Genomic DNA, 19,275 nt, shown 5'->3' with positions numbered 1-19,275 from the left:
GTTAAAACAGATCTAATGCAATTAGCATTTAGCATGCCGATTTGTGATTGATATACGTGCAATATTGTAATGCTTGGTGTTACTTGGGTTGTGAAATACTATATGACATGACATGACATGGCCATCTGCGAGTTGTGGCGCCTGCCTAGGATGTGGTGGGGTTTGACAGTGGGCCCTGTTAAACCTCTATAAAAAGCTGCATGTATCCGCAAGTAGGCTCCGCCAAAGCGACCGTGTGCCGCTCAAAGCGCACAAGCCCAAGTCCTGGTGTTAGGTGGGACGCTAAACAGCCCTGACACGACGGCCCTCAGACGAGACAGGAGGTTTGCGCAGGCCCAATAAGCCGCCTTTAAAAACAACTATTACGAACGACATAGAAGATAATACGACTCGATACAATCGGCAACGACCTAGGCGACGAATAATGGATCACGATTGGAAGCTTGGAACATGGAACTGCAAGTCGCTAGGCTTCGCAGGTTGCGACAGGATAATCTACGATGAATTACTGCTGGACAGGACAGAAAGTGTGGAAAAGCGGGCATCGAGCGGCTACCTTCTACCAAAGCTGTGGCACCACCAACGAGCTGGGAACCGGCTTCATAGTGCTGGGAAAGATGCGCCAACGCGTGATTGGGTGGCAGCCAATCAACGCAAGGATGTGCAAGCTGAGGATAAAAGGCCGTTTCTTCAACTATAGCATCATCAACGTGCACTGCCCACACGAAGGGAGATCCGACGACGAGAAAGAAGCGTTCTATGCGCAGCTGGAGCAGACATACGATGGATGCCCACTGCGGGACGTCAAAATCGTCATCGGTGACATGAACGCTCAGGTAGGAAGGGAGGAAATGTATAGACCGGTCATCGGACCGGATAGTCTGCATACCGTATCGAACGACAACGGCCAACGATGCATAAACTTTGCAGCCTCCCGCGGAATGGTAGTCCGAAGCACTTTCTTCCCCCGCAAGAATATCCACAAGGCCACATGGAAATCACCTAATCAAGTAACGGAAAATCAAATCGACCACGTTCTAATCGACGGTAAATTCTTCTCCGACATCACGAACGTACGCACTTACCGCAGTGCGAATATTGAATCCGACCACTACCTCGTCGCAGTATGTCTGCGCTCAAAACTCTCGACGGTGATCAACACGCGTCGGAGTCGTCCGCCGCGGCTTAACATTGGGCGGCTACAAGACGGTAGACTAGCCCAAGACTACGCGCAGCAGCTGGAAGTGGCACTCCCAACGGAAGAGCAGCTAGGCGCAGCATCTCTTGAAGATGGCTGGAGAGATATTCGATCCGCCATTGGAAGCACCGCAACCGCTGCACTAGGCACGGTGGCTCCGGATCAGAGAAACGACTGGTATGACGGCGAATGTGAGCAGTTAGTTGAGGAGAAGAATGCAGCATGGGCGAGATTGCTGCAACAAAGCACGAGGGCGAACGAGGCACGATACAAACGGGCGTGGAACAGACAAAACTCGATTTTCCGGAGGAAAAAGCGCCAGCAGGAAGATCGAGACCGTGAAGAGACGGAGGAACTGTACCGCGCTAATAACGCACGAAAGTTCTATGAGAAGTTGAACCGTTCACGTAAGGGCCACGTGCCACAGTCCGATATGTGTAAGGACATAAACGGGAACCTTCTTACGAACAAGCGTGAGGTGATCCAAAGGTGGCGGCAGCACTACGAAGAGCACCTGAATGGCGATATGGCAGACAACGGTGGCGGTATGGTAATGAACCTAGGAGCACGCGCGCAGGACATGCGACTTCCGGCTCCGAATGTCCAGGAAATCCAGGAGGAGATCGGCCGGCTGAAAAACAACAAAGCCCCTGGAGTTGACCAACTACCAGGAGAGCTGTTTAAACACGGTGGTGAAGCACTGGCTAGAGCGCTGCACTGGGTGAATTCCAAGGTTTGGGAGGATGAGGTTCTGCCGCAGGAGTGGATGGAAGGTGTCGTGTGTCCCATCTACAAAAAGGGCGATAAGCTGGATTGTAGCAACTACCGCGCAATCACATTGCTGAACGCCGCCTACAAGGTACACACTTAGGAAAAGTTACCGAATTCGGTGATTCATTTACCGAATTCTCAACAGCTGAACTTTCGGTAATGACTTCGGTTAACCAAAAGATTGCCGAACGATTTGTAAAATGCAACGAAGAGCTGGAATGTCAAATTTACCGATTATTCGGTAACGTATTACCGAAGTACTGTAAATTATAGCTTTTTGTTTTTTAGTTGTGAAGAATGAATAAAAAAATTATAGAAACAAGAAAACACATTATTTTGTTTATGCTTTGACTTTCAATCATGATTTATTTTATTATAAACAGTTTCATGCAAGGATTCACATCTTGGTAGAAATTAGTTTGTAATGGAATACACAAAGCAGAATGTAGAGTCTCGCCAGCTGCTATCGGAGGGGCATCGTAGTCCTTCAAACGCCGGGATCATGGCGAGATCTATTTGATCGGAAGAATCAAGGGAAGAATAGACATTTTTGATGCCAGACGCCAGCCGCCAGAATGTATTCGGTAAACTAGAACCACCTGAAGCAACGGAAGCCATTTTTGCTGCTATGAGCTGCTATCTGCACGGTGAAAGCAAAAAAGGCATGAACAAAATTTATGGTCTTTATTTCGTTAGAAATAATAATTTACTCACCCAAACTACTGGTTCCATTAATTTGAAAGCACGAATTTCTCAAGTAACCCCAACAAACATTCACTAGTTTAACAAACATCAGTGTGATGATTCAATTCAGCACTGTGTTGAATAATGTCTGTACTATTTCTTATCGCAACTTCTGTTCAGGCTTTGTTCACACAATTTTGGAGAAGTTATACAGCTACAACATCTTATTTTGAAAAACAACTTTATTATCTGATTTGTTAAACCTTTAATAAGCATTTTACTTAGCCTTAATTCAGCTACATGTAAATATTTCGAAAATAATAACGCATTGAGTGTAACATCATCAAGATCTCCATTGAATGTATGTTGAAGAAATTGCTATTTTCATATAATCATTTTGAAATTTTCCTAAATCGGGTCTCGAACTGCTGACATTTGATCATCCGCCGGTAACGTTGTCATCCGCGCCATCCTTGATTTGTAAGTTATGGTCTACTCGATGCATAACATAAATAATCGTTTGGCTGAATATGAATCATTATTGGTCTCTTATTCAACAAGTCAATCTGTCAAACTACAGTTTGTTAATAACTGTACAAGATTTTTATTTCAACCATTGTTCAGCCAGTCATAACCATCGCACACTGGGAAAAAATATATGAAAATAATGTCAAAACGATAAAATAAAATTCGTCCCCAATGATATTAATGGAGTTCATGAAAATTTAATGGATTTATTTTCGACCTTGAAATCTCTGAATAACCGGTATGATTGTGCCATCAATACCACACATGCAGCAAGTAAATGACTACACATATCGAAATTTATTTACGCATATATAGAAAAACAACCAGTACATATGGAATCTGTAACAAACATGCAATATGGTAGATTTTATATGAATTTGTTTGTGTTCGTTTCCGCACAACTTTAAAACAACTGCATAAATTGAAATGAAGAATCATTGCTCCAGCAATTTTATTGGTTATAATCTCCAACACCTTAAGTAATGAACTTTGTAAAAAAAACTTAAAAATCACTCTAATAAAGTATTAAAAAAAATCTCCAACACCTTCATAGATCAGGAATTAATTAGGTATCACGAAATAATTATGAATTGCCCCACGAATATAAAAAAAACTGAGTGTTCTTGACAATGAATCCAACAATGTCTTGAAAATAAATCATTATTTTCCAATCCAAATACATATCATCAATTCAAGCCATCGCGTTTTTCTTTCAAACGGAAAAAACATAATCTATTACTTATAATGTTTTCTTCCACTGTGCGATAGATCCGACAAAGGTGAAATCCAATGGTTAAGAAGGACAAAGGTTAAGAAGAATGTCTAATGCTTGCTTATTAATCTACTATTCAAACTCAATTCGACCACCCTTTTAAAGCATCACATCATAGTCGAACAAAGAATTTTGATAATCATTAGTTCAGCACATTGATAAACTTCTCCAATGTGCTGAAATGTGATAAAACTAAAACGTTAGTTCGACTTCAAATAAAGGTGGAAAACAAATAAATAGGCCAAGTCGAATATTAGTTGAATCAAATGCTGAAATGAAATCTGTCTAGCGAATTATTCAGGATCCATTTTATTCAGCTTTGAAGATCACAAATAAACAATAATTCAACTTAGATGCTTATTTGTAGCTTGTCGTTGTTTGTTGGGACAGCTGGGGGGAAGAATGCAAAAAGTGAAAATGTCTCCTACCAGCAAGCACGCGGATGTGAATCACGATGGACTTTGAGTTTGACGTTTTACATTACCGAAAGTTCAGCTATTCTGTTCACCGATTAATCGGTGTTATTTTAGTTTTACCATATTTCCGGTGAATATGATGACAGATAACGCCGTTTACCGAACTTCAGCTAAATGCTACGTCAACACAGGTCAAATCACCGAAATATATGTAATTTGTAGAATTACCGGAAAGTTTCGGTAGTTTAATTTACCGAACTCTTGAACTCTTTCTAAGTGTGTACTCTCCTAAATTTTGCAAGGGAGTTCGTGGGGCAGTACCAGGCGGGATTTATGGGTGAACGCTCTACCACAGACCAGGTGTTCGCCATACGTCAGGTATTGCAGAAATGCCGCGAATACAACGTGCCCACACATCATCTATTTATCGACTTCAAAGCCGCATATGATACGATCGATCGGGACCAGCTATGGCAGCTAATGCACGAAAACGGATTCCCGGATAAACTGATACGGTTGATCAAGGCGACGATGGATCGGGTGATGTGCGTAGTTCGAGTTTCAGGGGCATTCTCGAGTCCCTTCGAAACCCGTAGAGGGTTACGGCAAGGTGATGGTCTTTCGTGTCTGCTATTCAACATCGCTTTGTAGGGAGTAATACGAAGGGCAGGGATTGACACGAGTGGTACGATTTTCTCGAAGTCCGTCCAGTTATTTGGTTTCGCCGACGACATTGATATCATGGCACGTAACTTTGAGAGGATGGAGGAAGCCTACATCAGACTGAAAAGCGAAGCTAAACGGATTGGACTAGTCATCAACACGTCGAAGACGAAGTACATGATAGGAAGAGGCTCAAGAGAGATCAATGTGCACGGATAAAAATTTGAAAGCTAAAAATATTAAATCCTAATCTAAAACTATATTCGGTCTATCCACTCATTGCTTCGCATAATTCGGCGTAAAGCTATGAGTGAATACTATTAATTTAATCTTTGAAATGATTATTACTTTTTTTATCTAGCGATGATTAAAGTTAATTAATTCAGTAAAAAGACTATTCTTTAAAAACAAACAATTTGACGTTTCAAAAGTAGAAATAAAACTGCATGTTGTTTCAGAGACCATTTATGTACTTTTTATTAAAAAGCGCATATCTCGCGCTTAGTTTCATAGGGGCGTAACTGTATTGATCGACTTATCTTCGTCGATGTTTCATTTTCATTATTATACCGAATTGCGCTAGTTTGCCGATGATTTAATGGTTTGGTGTGATAAAGGATGATTGTATCTTGCACCAGAATCAATAATCACGGTTGTAGCTTTTGAAACAATTGAGTTATTAACAAAATATAAAATCGATTAAGATAAATCGATCAATACAGTTACGCCCCTATGAAACTAAGCGCGAGATATATATAGGCGCATATAGGTCACTTGCACTTCGATTTCACCATCGAATACAATTACAGCACAGTGGTGGATTGCGGTTACTGATCGAGGCGCGTTGAAGGATGAATTAGCCGCCAACATGATCGCTGATAAGTTTATCTCCGGCAACGGCAAAACCTCCGAACAACTCCGAAGGTACAAAATTAAGTGTCCCACTGCCACGCGACCCGGTTTTCGCCATTATTCTTCGCTGCTGTCGTGGCGGGATCTGAATAAAGATTCCAGATCATGAGGATTGAAATCTGTGGAAGGGGTAAACTGGTTAGAATTTTGGGGAAAAAATAACAGAACAAAACCCACCTATTAACAAGCGGATAAGAAACAAATAATTCGAGCTCCAATCGTCCGTGACCGTGACAAACTTTCCCGTCCGACCAAACACCTATGTTTTGTATTTTTTCCTAAAACATCCTTGGGTTTAGATAACATTGCGCATAAAATTAGCTATTTGTATGAAACGGTTATTTTCTTACAATTTTTTCAAAATTTTAACATTGTCTGTTTTATGAGGTGAAAATTCCTGCCAGACGATGTTGATCCTAAGAATAATGCTAGTTTTGGCAACACTTCACAGTGGTGAGAAAATCGTTAAACTAGTTTTTCTGGCAACTATGAATCATGTTTATTTACAATTTGCTAAATGTCAATGTCATAAAGTGTGTCGTCGTCGTCGAGGAATCAAAAGTGGAAACTTTACTTCTAGCGGCCGCTGAATGTGAGTTCTTAGAAGGAACTGCTCAACGCAGTGATGGATTGGTGGAAAATAATACAATGTTTCCGAACGTACACACCATTAATTTAACGCATTTGTGGCAGAACGTCGGAATGCATCTGCTTAGTCTCAAGTTTCTGGTTGAACATTTGGATCGAATCTTTTGCTTGTGATGTTGTGGACGAGGCAAAAAACTATTACTTTCACAAGAACCAGAACTTGATGCACGAGAATCCAACCCACCCGAGAAAGCCGACGCGCAGGGGAGAACAGACATGGTAGTGCAACGTTTTGACGCCAATCCAAAATATTTAATAGCACGAAGTGGATTTTCAATTGTCAATTATTGTCGATGGAACTGAAAACATTCAAATAGCGAAATGGGAGCTCGATTTAATGATGATTGCTAATTCAAGGTAATGCCATCTTTTGCTCCGGGAGGAATCATCTGGGGTTCTATTTAATTTATATATTTGCAGATGCTCCTAAGTGAGCCAGAAACGACAACAAGGACAAATGAAGAATCTGCTTGGTTGCTGCTCCGGTGTTCCGGTGTCATGCTTTTGTTTCACGCCTAAAGCCTGTAGGAGGAGGGACCAGTTCGGAGAACTTTATACATGGTTCCGAAACAGAGTCATTGCTGGTTTGAAGTGATGCGTATCATCAACGAGCCAACTGCTATTGCCTACGGTTTGGACAAGAAGGACGATGAGAAGAATGTTTTGGTGTTCGATTTGGGTGGTGGTACCTTCGAAGTGTCTCTGTTGGCCATTGATAATGGAGTGTTTAAGGTCGTTGTTACCCATTGTGAAACTTACCTGGGAGATGAAGATTTCGATCGACGCGTCATGGATTACTTCATCAAGTTGTGCAAGAAGAAGAAGAAGGGCAAAGATATCCGCAAGGACAATCGTGCCGTCCAAAAACTGCGTTGCAAAGTTGGAAAGATCTAACGCGCTCTGTCACCCACCCATTAGGTACGCATTGAGATTGAATCATTCTATGGAGGTGACGACTTCATCGATGCCCTGACCGGTAAGTTTGAGGAGTTAAACATGGAATTGTACCAATCGCCCATGAAACCAGTACAAAATGTTTTGGAAGACGCTGATATGAACAAAAAGGATGCGGATGAAATTAACTTGGTCGGAGGATTAACTTGTATTCCAGAACGGTTCTACAGTTGGTCAAAGAATTATTGAATGGAAAGGAAGCATCCCGTGGAATTAACCCCGATGAAGCCGTCGCATATAGAGCCGCTGTCCAGACTGGCGTATCCTCCGGCGAACAAGATATAGAAGCCATTGCTTGACGTCAATCCGCTATCGAACCGTCTTCTCCACCGCTTCAGATAATCAACATACTGTCACCATTCCTACGAAGGTGGGAGTCAAATGTCCAAATACAATCGTTTACTCGGAATATTTGACCTCACCGTAACCAGCATCACGAGGCATCCCATCCTGAAATCGATGCCAACGGTATCTTGCAAGTGTCTGTCGAGGACAAGAGAACCGGAAACCGTGAAAATTGTCATTATTAACGACCAAAATCGTCTGACCCTTGAAGACATCAAACGGATTATCAAGGACGCCGAAAGATTCGCCAACAACAACAAGAAGTTGAAGGAACGTGTCGATGCATAATTGGAATTGAAAAACTATGATTACAGTCTCAAGAACCAAATCGAAGACAAGGAAAAACTGGGCGCCAAGGTGACCGATGATGATACGGCCAAAATGGAGAAAGCCATCGACGTTGTGCAACCCATAATAGCCAAGCTGTATGCCACCACTGGCGAGGGAGAGAATACGAGATCGAGGGTTAACGTACTATGCCCGGTAAAGCGGTATCATTTCATTTCTCAGATGAGTACAAAAGGAAATAAAACCCATGCTTTGCAGCCGTGGGTAAAAACCGATGGTGAAACTGACCTAATCGTACAGGGTAGGATTTATGAATTGGTTAAACTTTATATCACCAGTAGAAGCCTACAGACACTAACCATGTATTAGAAAACAATTGATCGGTTGTAAAGTGTCCATTGCCGTCAGATGAAAAAAAAGCACCTAAATAAAGCAAACAAAAAAAATGTATTATGTCCGTGTAATGAATGATGAAGACAGGATTAGGCCTGTTGCCTTCATGGTCTGCTCGATAAGTATCAATTATATTTTGAAAAGTATTCGTATAAGGGGGGAAATCCATAAACTACGTAATGTTTAGAGGGGGAAGGGTAGGTGACGACTCATACACAATTTTCATATGCTTCATACAAGAAGTTTGTTCGACAATTTAATACATGGAATGTCAGGACCTGAAATGCTTAATTATTTTTTACGAATTAGGCGTTTATTTATTTTATTCTTATTTTAAGCATTTTTCTGAAGTATTATAAATGCGTTTTTCTTTATCTTCTTTTTTGTTCAATAATAACCGTAAGCCGAGCCGTAAGCTGCAATGCTGGAGGTAATAGTCCCAATTGACCAGCCAGATCTCGATGGTTCTCACCGGAACCGCAATCCAACAAAAGTACTGGAACTACATGTACAGTATCCATCAGCGCCATGCCCGGCAATATCATGGACTTTGTCGATGAACACAAGAACTATGCAGCTATCGTCATAAGCTTCCTGGTGGTCACCATCACCAACGATCCACCGATCAAGATCGCGCCAAGAAACAAATTCTAGTGCTCGCAGTGCACCAACAGATGTTGGCTCAATCGATTTACGTTAATTGCGAAACGGTGCCACTGAAAATGGTGGAATTCCAGTGGACCTGATGCTATTCCGATTTTCGGAGATGCCTTTCGATCGGTTTATTAGTCATTTAACAATGTAACAACGCTTTTAAATTAGATTCATTCCTGCCTCAACAGTAGCTTGTAGTATTTGATAGAGCAAATTCACCAGTTGGTTCTTCAGATATTCCGGTAATCGAGAATATTCCAGATTTAATTTTCCTAAACAACAAGGGAACGTGTTTATCGTCGCACGGAAGGATCCCACAAAGCAAAGCCTACCAAATAACTCCGCACGACCAGATGTCTACCTCTGGACTAGCGTACAGTTTACCTAAATAATATAACCTCCGGAGCTGCTTAGTTCGGTGAGCCACACGCAAAAAATCCGCCTTGCCTCCGATTCCTGCAGCTTTCCATTGTTGACGATGTAATCAAACAGCTCGCCAACATATTCCATGATCATGAAAATATCGGTTGGTTTGGATATCACCTGGTACAGCTTGATTATATGCGGATGACTTCAGATTATGAATTTACCGACGAATTTTCCCATCTTTGTGTTTGGTCAGTTGATGTTTGCCGATCTTGAACTTCCCGAAATTCCCGTTCCGAGGGTGTGGCTCCCAGGATGTAATGCTCTATTTTGACCAGCGGCTGGACCGTGGTTGTCCTATTGTCAGCCATTGCGTTGCACTTCAACTTTTAATAAGAACTCAATTATGCTCAATCAGGTGCAAAAATCGAAACAAAGTGTTCTTTTATTTGATGAATGGAAAACAAAAAAAAAAAGAAAAACAAAACAAAATTTTAATTCACCACACAATGACAGGATGGAGAAGGGTAGATTTGGGTTCAATGAGGTTTTGTGGAGAAAAAAGTTATAGAGAAAACAGGGGTTAAAAAATCCAAAAAAAGTTTTTGATTGTTTTTCAATAGTTCCTGGCGGAAAAAAATACTGGTTTCTTGGGGAAAGTGTCTCAGAAAAATAAAATGAACCATTTAAGCAAATAATAATTTTTCACGGGAAAGGTCTAATAAAGGTCTAAGAGCATCATTATCAGTCGCGAGCATTTTAATCACCCGCGCAGCGCATTCATTTTAGTTTCGTCGCTCACTTCCGTATCGGTGACTATTTTCGGCTCTCAATTTGGTTGCTGTATTCCGTACCGGTGACGTTTGACAGTTGACAGTTCATCAAATAGTAGCGCTCTTATCGCGCTACCAAATTTGGTCACCTGTCAGTCGCGCTACTGTTAAAGCAGCGCATTTAGTAGCGACCGATAAAGTGTCAAGTAATGATACTGCGCTTCCAAACGGCTTAAACTCACCACCGGTAATCTTGCTCTAAATAAAGCGAGCTGTCTTCTCTCTCTCAGGTCAGAATGCCCAAAACTGTCAAAATTTCCAAAAATGTCAAATTCATGTTTACTACAGCTACTACGAGACTTTTCCACCGAAGTCTACAGCAGCTTCTATTGCCTACTCCCGAAAAAACCGCAAAATTCAGGTGCACGCTTAGACGAATTTGATAGGATATTTTACAAAGTGTAAGTTTGATAGAGTTTGATAGGGTTTTTGGCGATTTTTTCCAAAAAGGCGGAAGTGTCGTGCCCCTTGGTTTTCACTATTGCGAGCGAAAAATTTGCTAGTGCTGCACTAGCAAGCGCAATTCCGTTTCTGCGAGTTGAAAACTGTTAACGCTTAGCAGTCACACATTGCAAGCGAGCGTTTGCTTACAAGTTGTCATTTGTTTGCATGCAATCACTTTCAGTGTACACGGTTAGAAAAAAGTACCTAATTTTAGGTACTTTTTTTCTCTTGCATCTCCCTCCCGCTTCCCTTTGTTGTCATAAACTGAAGAGTAAAACCACTCAACAAGAGCATTAAAGTGTGGGAACCCAACGTTGAGTAATCTCATGTTTACAAAAGTTGAGTGAAATTTACCTAACTTTTGGATAGTTTCTATTTAAAATTAAGTTTATTGTACTTAATATTAAGTGAAATTTACTTAATTTCAAGAAAAACTTGCTTAATTTTGGGTTCCCACACTGAACCCCCGATTTGAGTGAAAAGTACCTAATATTAGGTACTTTTTTCTAAGCGTGTAGTCAGACAGGCAAATTTTTGACAGTTGTCACTTTCTGCGAGCAAAATTGTGAGTGATTTGCTTGCAACACTGAAAACCAAAACTACCCAAAAGTGGGTTGTTTGCACTCAAAACCGTGGTTTGGGCCAATAACCCAAATTTGAGTAAAATGACTTTTCTGGCACTAGGTAGTTTGCCTTTAATCCCATGTAAACAATTTACCCAAAGCTGAGTTTAATTTATCCAAAGCGGACCTTGATCAACCCAAAATAGAGAATATTGAATTTACTCAAATTTGGGTTATTGGGCTGAGCAACCTCGGTGAGGTGTTTGCATCTTGCTCTAGTTTTGATAGCAATCATGGGAAAGAAAGGGAAAACTACCCAAATTTGGGTAAATTTTTTCTGCGATATTCTCAATAGTGCACTGAGGAAAATGGACGTACGATTTTTAATAAAACGCCTTATGGAAATTTGCCACAAGGAATCGGTATGAATTTCAATATGTTGCCTTATGAATGATGATTTTCATTAAAAAAAAAGTGAAGTGCGGCAGACTGGATTCGAACCACGTACGTCGGGGTCGGGAGGCCGGTATGTAGACCACACGCCCATCGACGCTTGGGTATTCGAAGAGGTAACTGCGTATAAGAAGCACTGATGGTGGAATAATCAGTCGAATATTCATAAGGCGCCGGTTAAGAATTTCGATAGTCCAGTTCGCTGAGTGTGCGTATATTGAACTCAAAGTTTGGGTTGATTTATCTGTCCGTGAACGTCTGAGCGCACCTTTATACCACCAGTGTGTCATTAATATATTGTCGGCGTAGCACCAAGTTAGAATTCGGAAGTCGGGACTTCCGAACCGAACTTTCTTCCGAAGTTTTATTTGTCAAACTATTTGATGCGTTGTTTAGCGCATCTTTAGGCAAATCCAGCGCACTACTTCCGAAGTTGGGAAAGTTGCCTGTATCTGGAGAAAAATCCAACTTCGGTATAAAAAGCGGTACAAATTTATTCCGAATACACAATAAATAACTCCATTTTGCTTGCAATTTTGTTTTGAGCCAGTGTTTCCGATTTTGAGTTAATCTGACTCAAACTTGAGTTCAGCTGAACGAGCGTGTATATTTAAAACGTCAAGCTTTCGCAGACTTTTTTTGGCTTTCTTTCGTTGTTACGGCTTGGCAGTGTTTTCCGAAAAGAGATCGAGGCATTCAGAATTCAGACTTTTTTTTCACTGCGGTGGTCAGCGTTTACGGTATCTAACAAAGCGAATTCTGTCCAGTTTTGGCAATTCAGCAAGCCCTACATTTGCCCGGCGGAAGTAACCACTATGGATGACGGAAGAGAAGAGGTAGGTGTTAAATAATTAGAGCTAGGTTCGGATTGAGAGCTAGTTTTTTTTTCTGCTCATTGGGTACCTAATTTGACGATTAGTAGATTAGTGTGGATGAACGGAGGGTATCTTCCCATCATCGAAATAGCGAAGCTTGCGTCATTCCTTGACCATTGCTAATTGACTCATTGCTTCCTTGACCCGATAAAAAGTATGTATATACTAACTGGTTATCGTTAAAAAGAAATAAACAATTACAATAACAATTTTTAATCATTCATTCCGGGCACGTCAAATAAAACAATCCACAGAGCAAAATTTCGCCATTCGATCAGATATTTATCTGTACCCTTGTCCCAAAAACAAATATCAGATAATATATAGCGTTTCAAAAAGCTGTGTAGGGTAAGACGGTATAATATGCCCCCCCTAAGGCAACTCCTTGATAACTTTTTACTTTTCAACGCAATTTATGCAAACTTTGCGTTATTTGGTAGTCCAAGAAGTCGCAAATGCATTGCCCGTGAGTATTCATATAAAAATATTTCAGTTAACACGTAATAAAGCTTTTTTGAATAGTCGTGAAAAAATGAATTTTAAAAAGTGCCTGGGCAATACGCCCCACCTTAACCAAAGACGTTTAATTGCCCTTCATTAGTATTTTATCAATCCCACAATAAAAAGGTTACAAATCCTTATGCGCTTGACATTAAAAAACCAACATAGGTCCATTCAAGCAGGTGTGAATTACATTTCAATATTTTCCATACAATTTGGAAGCAACTGCTGCAGGCTCGCTGCGCTTGTGTCCAGTTGGTAAGGACATATCTAGACCAACATTTCAAAAAGGGCGTAACAGCCAAAAAATATTTCTTCTGATTCTTTATCTACATATATAGCTTTATATGTAGACGAACTAGGAATCTTCACCAAAAAAAGTAACGTGCCTTGTTTTGACTGGTTTTACGGAAAACCTAATTTTTAAAAATATATTGTTTATTTTTTTGTTGCCTGTTTTCCCGCTTGCCAGTGGTAACTATATTGCCACCAATGTTATCCCGCTTGACGGGCAGTGGCAACTATATTGCCACCAATTTTTCATTGTTTCTGAACTGTTTAATGTATAACAAACATACATTTGAGTTTAATACCATGTCAACATTGTGTCCTATTGTTGTTTTTGTTAATTTATTGCTTAGATTCGTTTGCCTTATAAAGGGTTAAGCTTCATAGTTTTAATAGCGATACAAATAATTTGACTGATTGTCCAGTTGATTCTAAAGTATAATAGTAGTTTGCAAAACTATGAGCTAAAAAAAGAGTTTTGCAACGAGTTGTACACGCTTTTTTTTTTGCAATGAAAAAAGGGCTCTAATACGATAAAATTGTACACCAATCGGGTACAATCTAATTCACTTCACTTGATCATTCTTTCTAATAAGTCATGTTGCTGCAGAGAACAATCAGATTTAATGTTATCGTGCTGCACTGCATAGCTTGACATACCATGAAGCGAACCTGCCTTTGTAGGCTTTGTAGAATTTTGATGTCATGTCCATCAAACTATTATGCACATTATGCGACGCAGAGAATATAGGACTATTTTTGTACATTTATCGTAGCTAATTCAGCAATATGTAGCCATAAAACTATTGTTCTGATGTCGGTTTTTCATTATAGCACCCAAATGAGTGCTATATTGGATTTTATACAACCCATTTGAGTCAGGCTGTCCACTCACCCGGGAATCCAGGAATAACAAGGAAATTTGAAATCACCGGGAAATGCCGGTAATTTGATGAAGTTACCGAGATTTTTTATCCAAATTTATATTAAATTAATGATTTTGTGTATGTGTTACTTCTACGTGAAGTTAAACGATTTACAATGATATGGAAATGCTAATATCATCTTCCAAACTTAGACGTACATGTTCATGATAGAATTAGAGGCGAAAGTATAGAATTGATAGTTCCGTTAGGATACGGCAGGCATGAAGAATGTTTTTATAGAAGTCGATTTGAAAGCGAGCGGAGGGCAATATTTGTGATGGCACATATCTCATGACCTTCCTTCTGCCCAGCTCCCGTATGAAGGGGGAGGAAATAATATCAGTGTGGAACATGTACGTCTATGTTTGGAAGATGATATTAGCATTTCCATATCATTGCAAATTTATATTTTTTGCCTTTCTCGTATACTAAGTATACGGTAAAGGCTATATGATCGCTCCAAAAACAAACTTTTTATAGAAGGCCCGGAGACCCATAGTGTTATATACCAATCGACTCAGTTCGACGAATCGAGGTGATGTCTGTGTGTGTGTGTGTGTGTGTGTGTGTGTGTGTGTGTGTGTGTGTGTGTGTGTGTGTGTGTGTGTGTGTGTGTGTGTGTGTGTGTGTGTGTGTGTGTGTGTGTGCGCAAAACTACTCAAAAAATGTCACTCATTTTTCGGGCACTTATACTCAACCGATTTGCTCGCAACAAAATGCATTCGACGCAGAATCCTGTCCCATTGTTTCCTATTTGAAATTGGTCAGATCGGACTATGGGATCAGAAGTTATGGCCAAAATACAAATTCATACGAAAAAATCGCGTAAAAAATGTCACTCATTTTTCGGGCACTTATCCTCAACCGATTTGCTTGCAACAAGTTGCATTCGACGCAGAATCCTGTCCCATTGTTTCCTATTTGAGATTGGTCAGATCGGACTATGGGATCAGAAGTTATGGCCAAAATACAAATTCATACGAAAAAATCGCCTTAAAAATTTCACTCATTTTTCGGGCACTTATCCTCAACCGATTTGTTTGCAACAAGTTGCATTCGACGCAAAATCCTGTCCCATTGTTTCCTATTTGAAATTGGTCAGATCGGACTGTGGGATCAGAAGTTATGGCCAAAATACAAATTCATACGAAAAAATCGCGTAAAAAATGTCACTCATTTTTCGGGCACTTATCCTCAACCGATTTGTTTGCAACAAGTTGCATTCGATGAAGAATCCTGTCCCATTATTTCCTATTTTAAATTGGCCAGATCGAACTATGGGATCGAAAGTTATGGCCAAAATACAAATTCATACGAAAAAATCGCGTAAGAAATGTCACTCATTTTTCGGGCACTTATCCTCAACCGATTTGCTTGCAATAAGTTGAATCCGACGCAGAATCCTGTCCCATTGTTTCCTATTTGAAATTGGTCAGATCGGACTATGGGATCAGAAGTTAATGCCAAAATACAAATTCATACGAAAAAATCGCGTAAAAAATGTCACTCATTTTTCGGGCACTTATCCTCAACCGATTTGCTCGCAACAAGTTGCATTCGACGCAGAATCTTGTCCCATTGTTTCCTATTTGAAATTGGTCAGATCGGACTATGGGATCAGAAGTTATGGCCATTTTTCGGGCACTTATTCGCAACCGATTTGCTTGCAACAAGTTGCATTCGACGCAGAATCCTGTCCCATTGTTTCCTATTTGAAATCGCGTAAAAAATGTTTGCAACAAGTTGCATTCGACGCAGAATCCTGTCCCATTGTTTCCTATTTGAAATTGGTCAGATCGGACTATGGGATCGAAAATTATACCATTTTGCCTTTCTCGTATTCTAAGTATACGGTAAAGGCACTTTCATACGAAATTCATACGAAAAAATCGCGTAAGAAATGTCACTCATTTTTCGGGCACTTATCCTCAACCGATTTGCTCGCAACGAGTTGCATTCGACCCAGAATCTTGTCCCATTGTTTCCTATTTGAAATTGGTCAGATCGAACTATGGACTATACAAAAAATTTTCCCTCATTTTTCAGGCACTTTTCCTCAACCGATTTGCTCGCATTAAATTGCATTCGACGCAGAATGTCTCATATTTTTTTATTGAAAATTAACCAGATCGGACTATGGGCTTAGATGTTATGGTCAAATTACTATTTATTGTGAAAAAAAGTTCAAAAAAAGTCTAGCTCACTTTCTTAGCATTTAGACTTCATCTATTCCCCAAGCAACACAATTTCAACAAATCTGGTTGCAGTAACCATATTGTGACTGAATCCGGTCATATATAAGTTACTGTGATTGATGTGCAATATGTGTGCTTCTCAGATCTTTTGCAACAGATTGCATTCGACGCAGAATCTTGTCCCATTGTTTCCTATAGAAACTTGGCCGGATCGTACAATTGGGTCAAAAGTTATGGCGAAAATACTTATTTTAAAACTACTAAATAAAATGCCATTTTTTGCTCTTATGCTCATCCGATTTGTTTGCAACAAATTGCGTTTGGCGAGATTTTTTTTTATGCATATAAACAAATATGAAAAATAAGACCAATCCACATATTGGTGTTATTTGAAATTTTTCCAAACCTTTTGAACGAACGAGAAAGGCACCATCACCGCTAGGTGGATTAATCTGGGTTTTTCAAATTTATATTCAATTACAGCTATTCCAAAAGTATATGTTAGTTCTTTATGTAAAAGTAGCAGGTCTGGTTATGGGATCAGTACACGTAAAAAAATTCAATGTTATGTATTATTAAGATTTCTAATACTTTTTTGCCAAAGCAGGCGCTTAATGATATGTATAAGAAAACCCAGATTAATCCACCTAGCGGTGATGGCGCCTTTCTCGCGTAAAAAGGTAATAAATGTAGCCTTTACGCTTACACCTCGATGATGTACAAGAAAGGCAAAACAGTTACACCGTCTAATGTTATGATAGAAAATTTACACTAGTAGACGACAGATGGCGCTGCCAAAAGTTTCTCGAATTTCCTATGTTCGAATTTTGACTTTCGGACAATTTCATAGTACTATGAAACTGAACGAAGAGCATACTTACGCCTAAATGCGTGCAACATGAGCATCTTTATAGTACGATGAAACTCTTAATGGGAAGCCACGGATAAAATATTCATAGATGCAAGGCATTTTTCATAACACATTATTGTTCTATGTGACTATGTCTCATCACTATTTTAATATTATCTATTTTTTGCAATTTGCAATTATTATGAAATTCAATAGTGATCAACAGCGTTTTAGTCTCTGTCGGATGCAACTTGTTGCAAGAAAATCGATTAAGAGTTTCTATGTGAAAATTTGGCTAATGTTTTTTATGGCATTTTGTGCACACACACACACACACACACACACACACACGCACACACGGACAGACAGACATTTGTTCAGCTCATCGAGCTGAGTCGAATGGTATATAACACTATGGGTCTCCGGGACTTCTATCAAAAGTTCGATTTTGGAGTGAAATGATAGCCTTTCGGTACAACTTAGTTGTACGAGAAAGGCAAAAACTTATACATCGCATTAGCCACATTCATTCCAAAACTTATACTTTTCATTAACTTATGAATGCTATTAGCTTTTTGATGTGGGATCATTCATTAGCTGGCATAATGAAGAGTATAAGTATTTTCGAATGGTTTTTTGTCATAACATATAAGGTTATTTTTTTACGTGTACAAAAGGCCGAAACACAGAAGGCCGAATCACAAAAGGCCGAAAATGTTCTAGCATGCCACAAAAGGTGTATAGTATAAATATTAGCACTTTAAAGTAACGGAGTAATCCAAGAGCTCTCTTTTTTCTTCCTTTGGTGATGTTAGTAATCATTATCAGTAGTATTGGGAAAAGTTAAATTCCCAAATCTAATTCAAGAATGCAGAATCGAGTTGCCGATTTGCATCGATGTAAGAGTTGTGCGCTTCATGACGCATGGTTTTGCTAATGATGCACACTATTCATGATCTAATTGCGACATCAGAAGCTTAACAAAATCGACTTTTCCAATTATGATGCTTCTAACTAAAAGCTGTATAACTTACGGTAACGCGGTGTTCTTAAATGTATTTCATTTTCTTCCAATTTAAGAGAAACTGACTTCACAAGACTTCACTGAGAAATCACAAAATAATTCGAATATTCCAAATTATATTAAGTTAGTATTTGAATAAAAAAAAGTCTGGATGAAATCGGCAGACTAACAAAGTGGAGCGCGCGCTCGCTCCGGTCCACTTTATTGGTCTGCCGATTTCATTCGGCCTTTTGTGATTCGGCCTTTTTTACTTTCGGCTTTTTGTAATTTGGCCATTCGTGATTCGGCCTTTCGTAGTAGACCCCTGGTTATAACTTTAATGTACATACTTCAGTTCAAGGCTGTATGTTTGAAATAAGTTATTATTAATCCATTTAGGTGCAACTAATAGAGGGATACTTGAATCACTTCAATCAGTCTGTCAAAATAAATGCAAACCAGAGCCGCAGGAGCACTAGGGTGTTTTTACTGTATTATTTATTTATTCAGACTAAGGCCGAAGTGGCCTGTGCGGTCTAGAGTATAAGAGTCTTCTCCATTCGGCTCGGTCCATGGATACACCATGGTGACCAGCGAACCGGGAAAACCGGGAGAACCGGGAAATAACCGGGAATTGAAAATAACCGGGAAAATGTCGGGAAATATGCGGGAAATTCAATAACCACCGGGAAAATTTTCAAATCTGCATTTGTCTATTTGTAAAAAATAATGCAGTAATCTAAAACATTTTT

The 19,275-nt window shown here is 39.7% G+C and overlaps 1 protein-coding gene and 1 pseudogene across 1 annotated transcript in view; both read left to right on the top strand.

The window, feature by feature from the left end:
* Positions 1-6,558: 6,558 nt before the first annotated feature.
* Positions 6,559-10,600, top strand: LOC134220286 (endoplasmic reticulum chaperone BiP-like; annotated as a pseudogene).
* Positions 10,601-12,510: 1,910 nt separating this feature from the next.
* Positions 12,511-19,275, top strand: part of LOC134226754 (dynein light chain Tctex-type) — a 44,814-nt gene continuing 38,049 nt past the window's right edge. The window contains exon 1 of the mRNA XM_062707725.1: positions 12,511-12,721. Within this exon, the coding sequence (XP_062563709.1) occupies positions 12,701-12,721 (21 nt within the window). The 5' untranslated portion in view covers positions 12,511-12,700. The remainder of the gene's footprint in view (positions 12,722-19,275) is intronic.

Source organism: Armigeres subalbatus, chromosome 3 (genome assembly GCF_024139115.2).
Source record: "Armigeres subalbatus isolate Guangzhou_Male chromosome 3, GZ_Asu_2, whole genome shotgun sequence".
NCBI classification, from domain to species: Eukaryota; Metazoa; Arthropoda; class Insecta; order Diptera; family Culicidae; genus Armigeres; species Armigeres subalbatus.
Note: the sequence above shows the minus strand (reverse complement) of the source record. Positions and strands in the feature narration are given on the sequence as shown.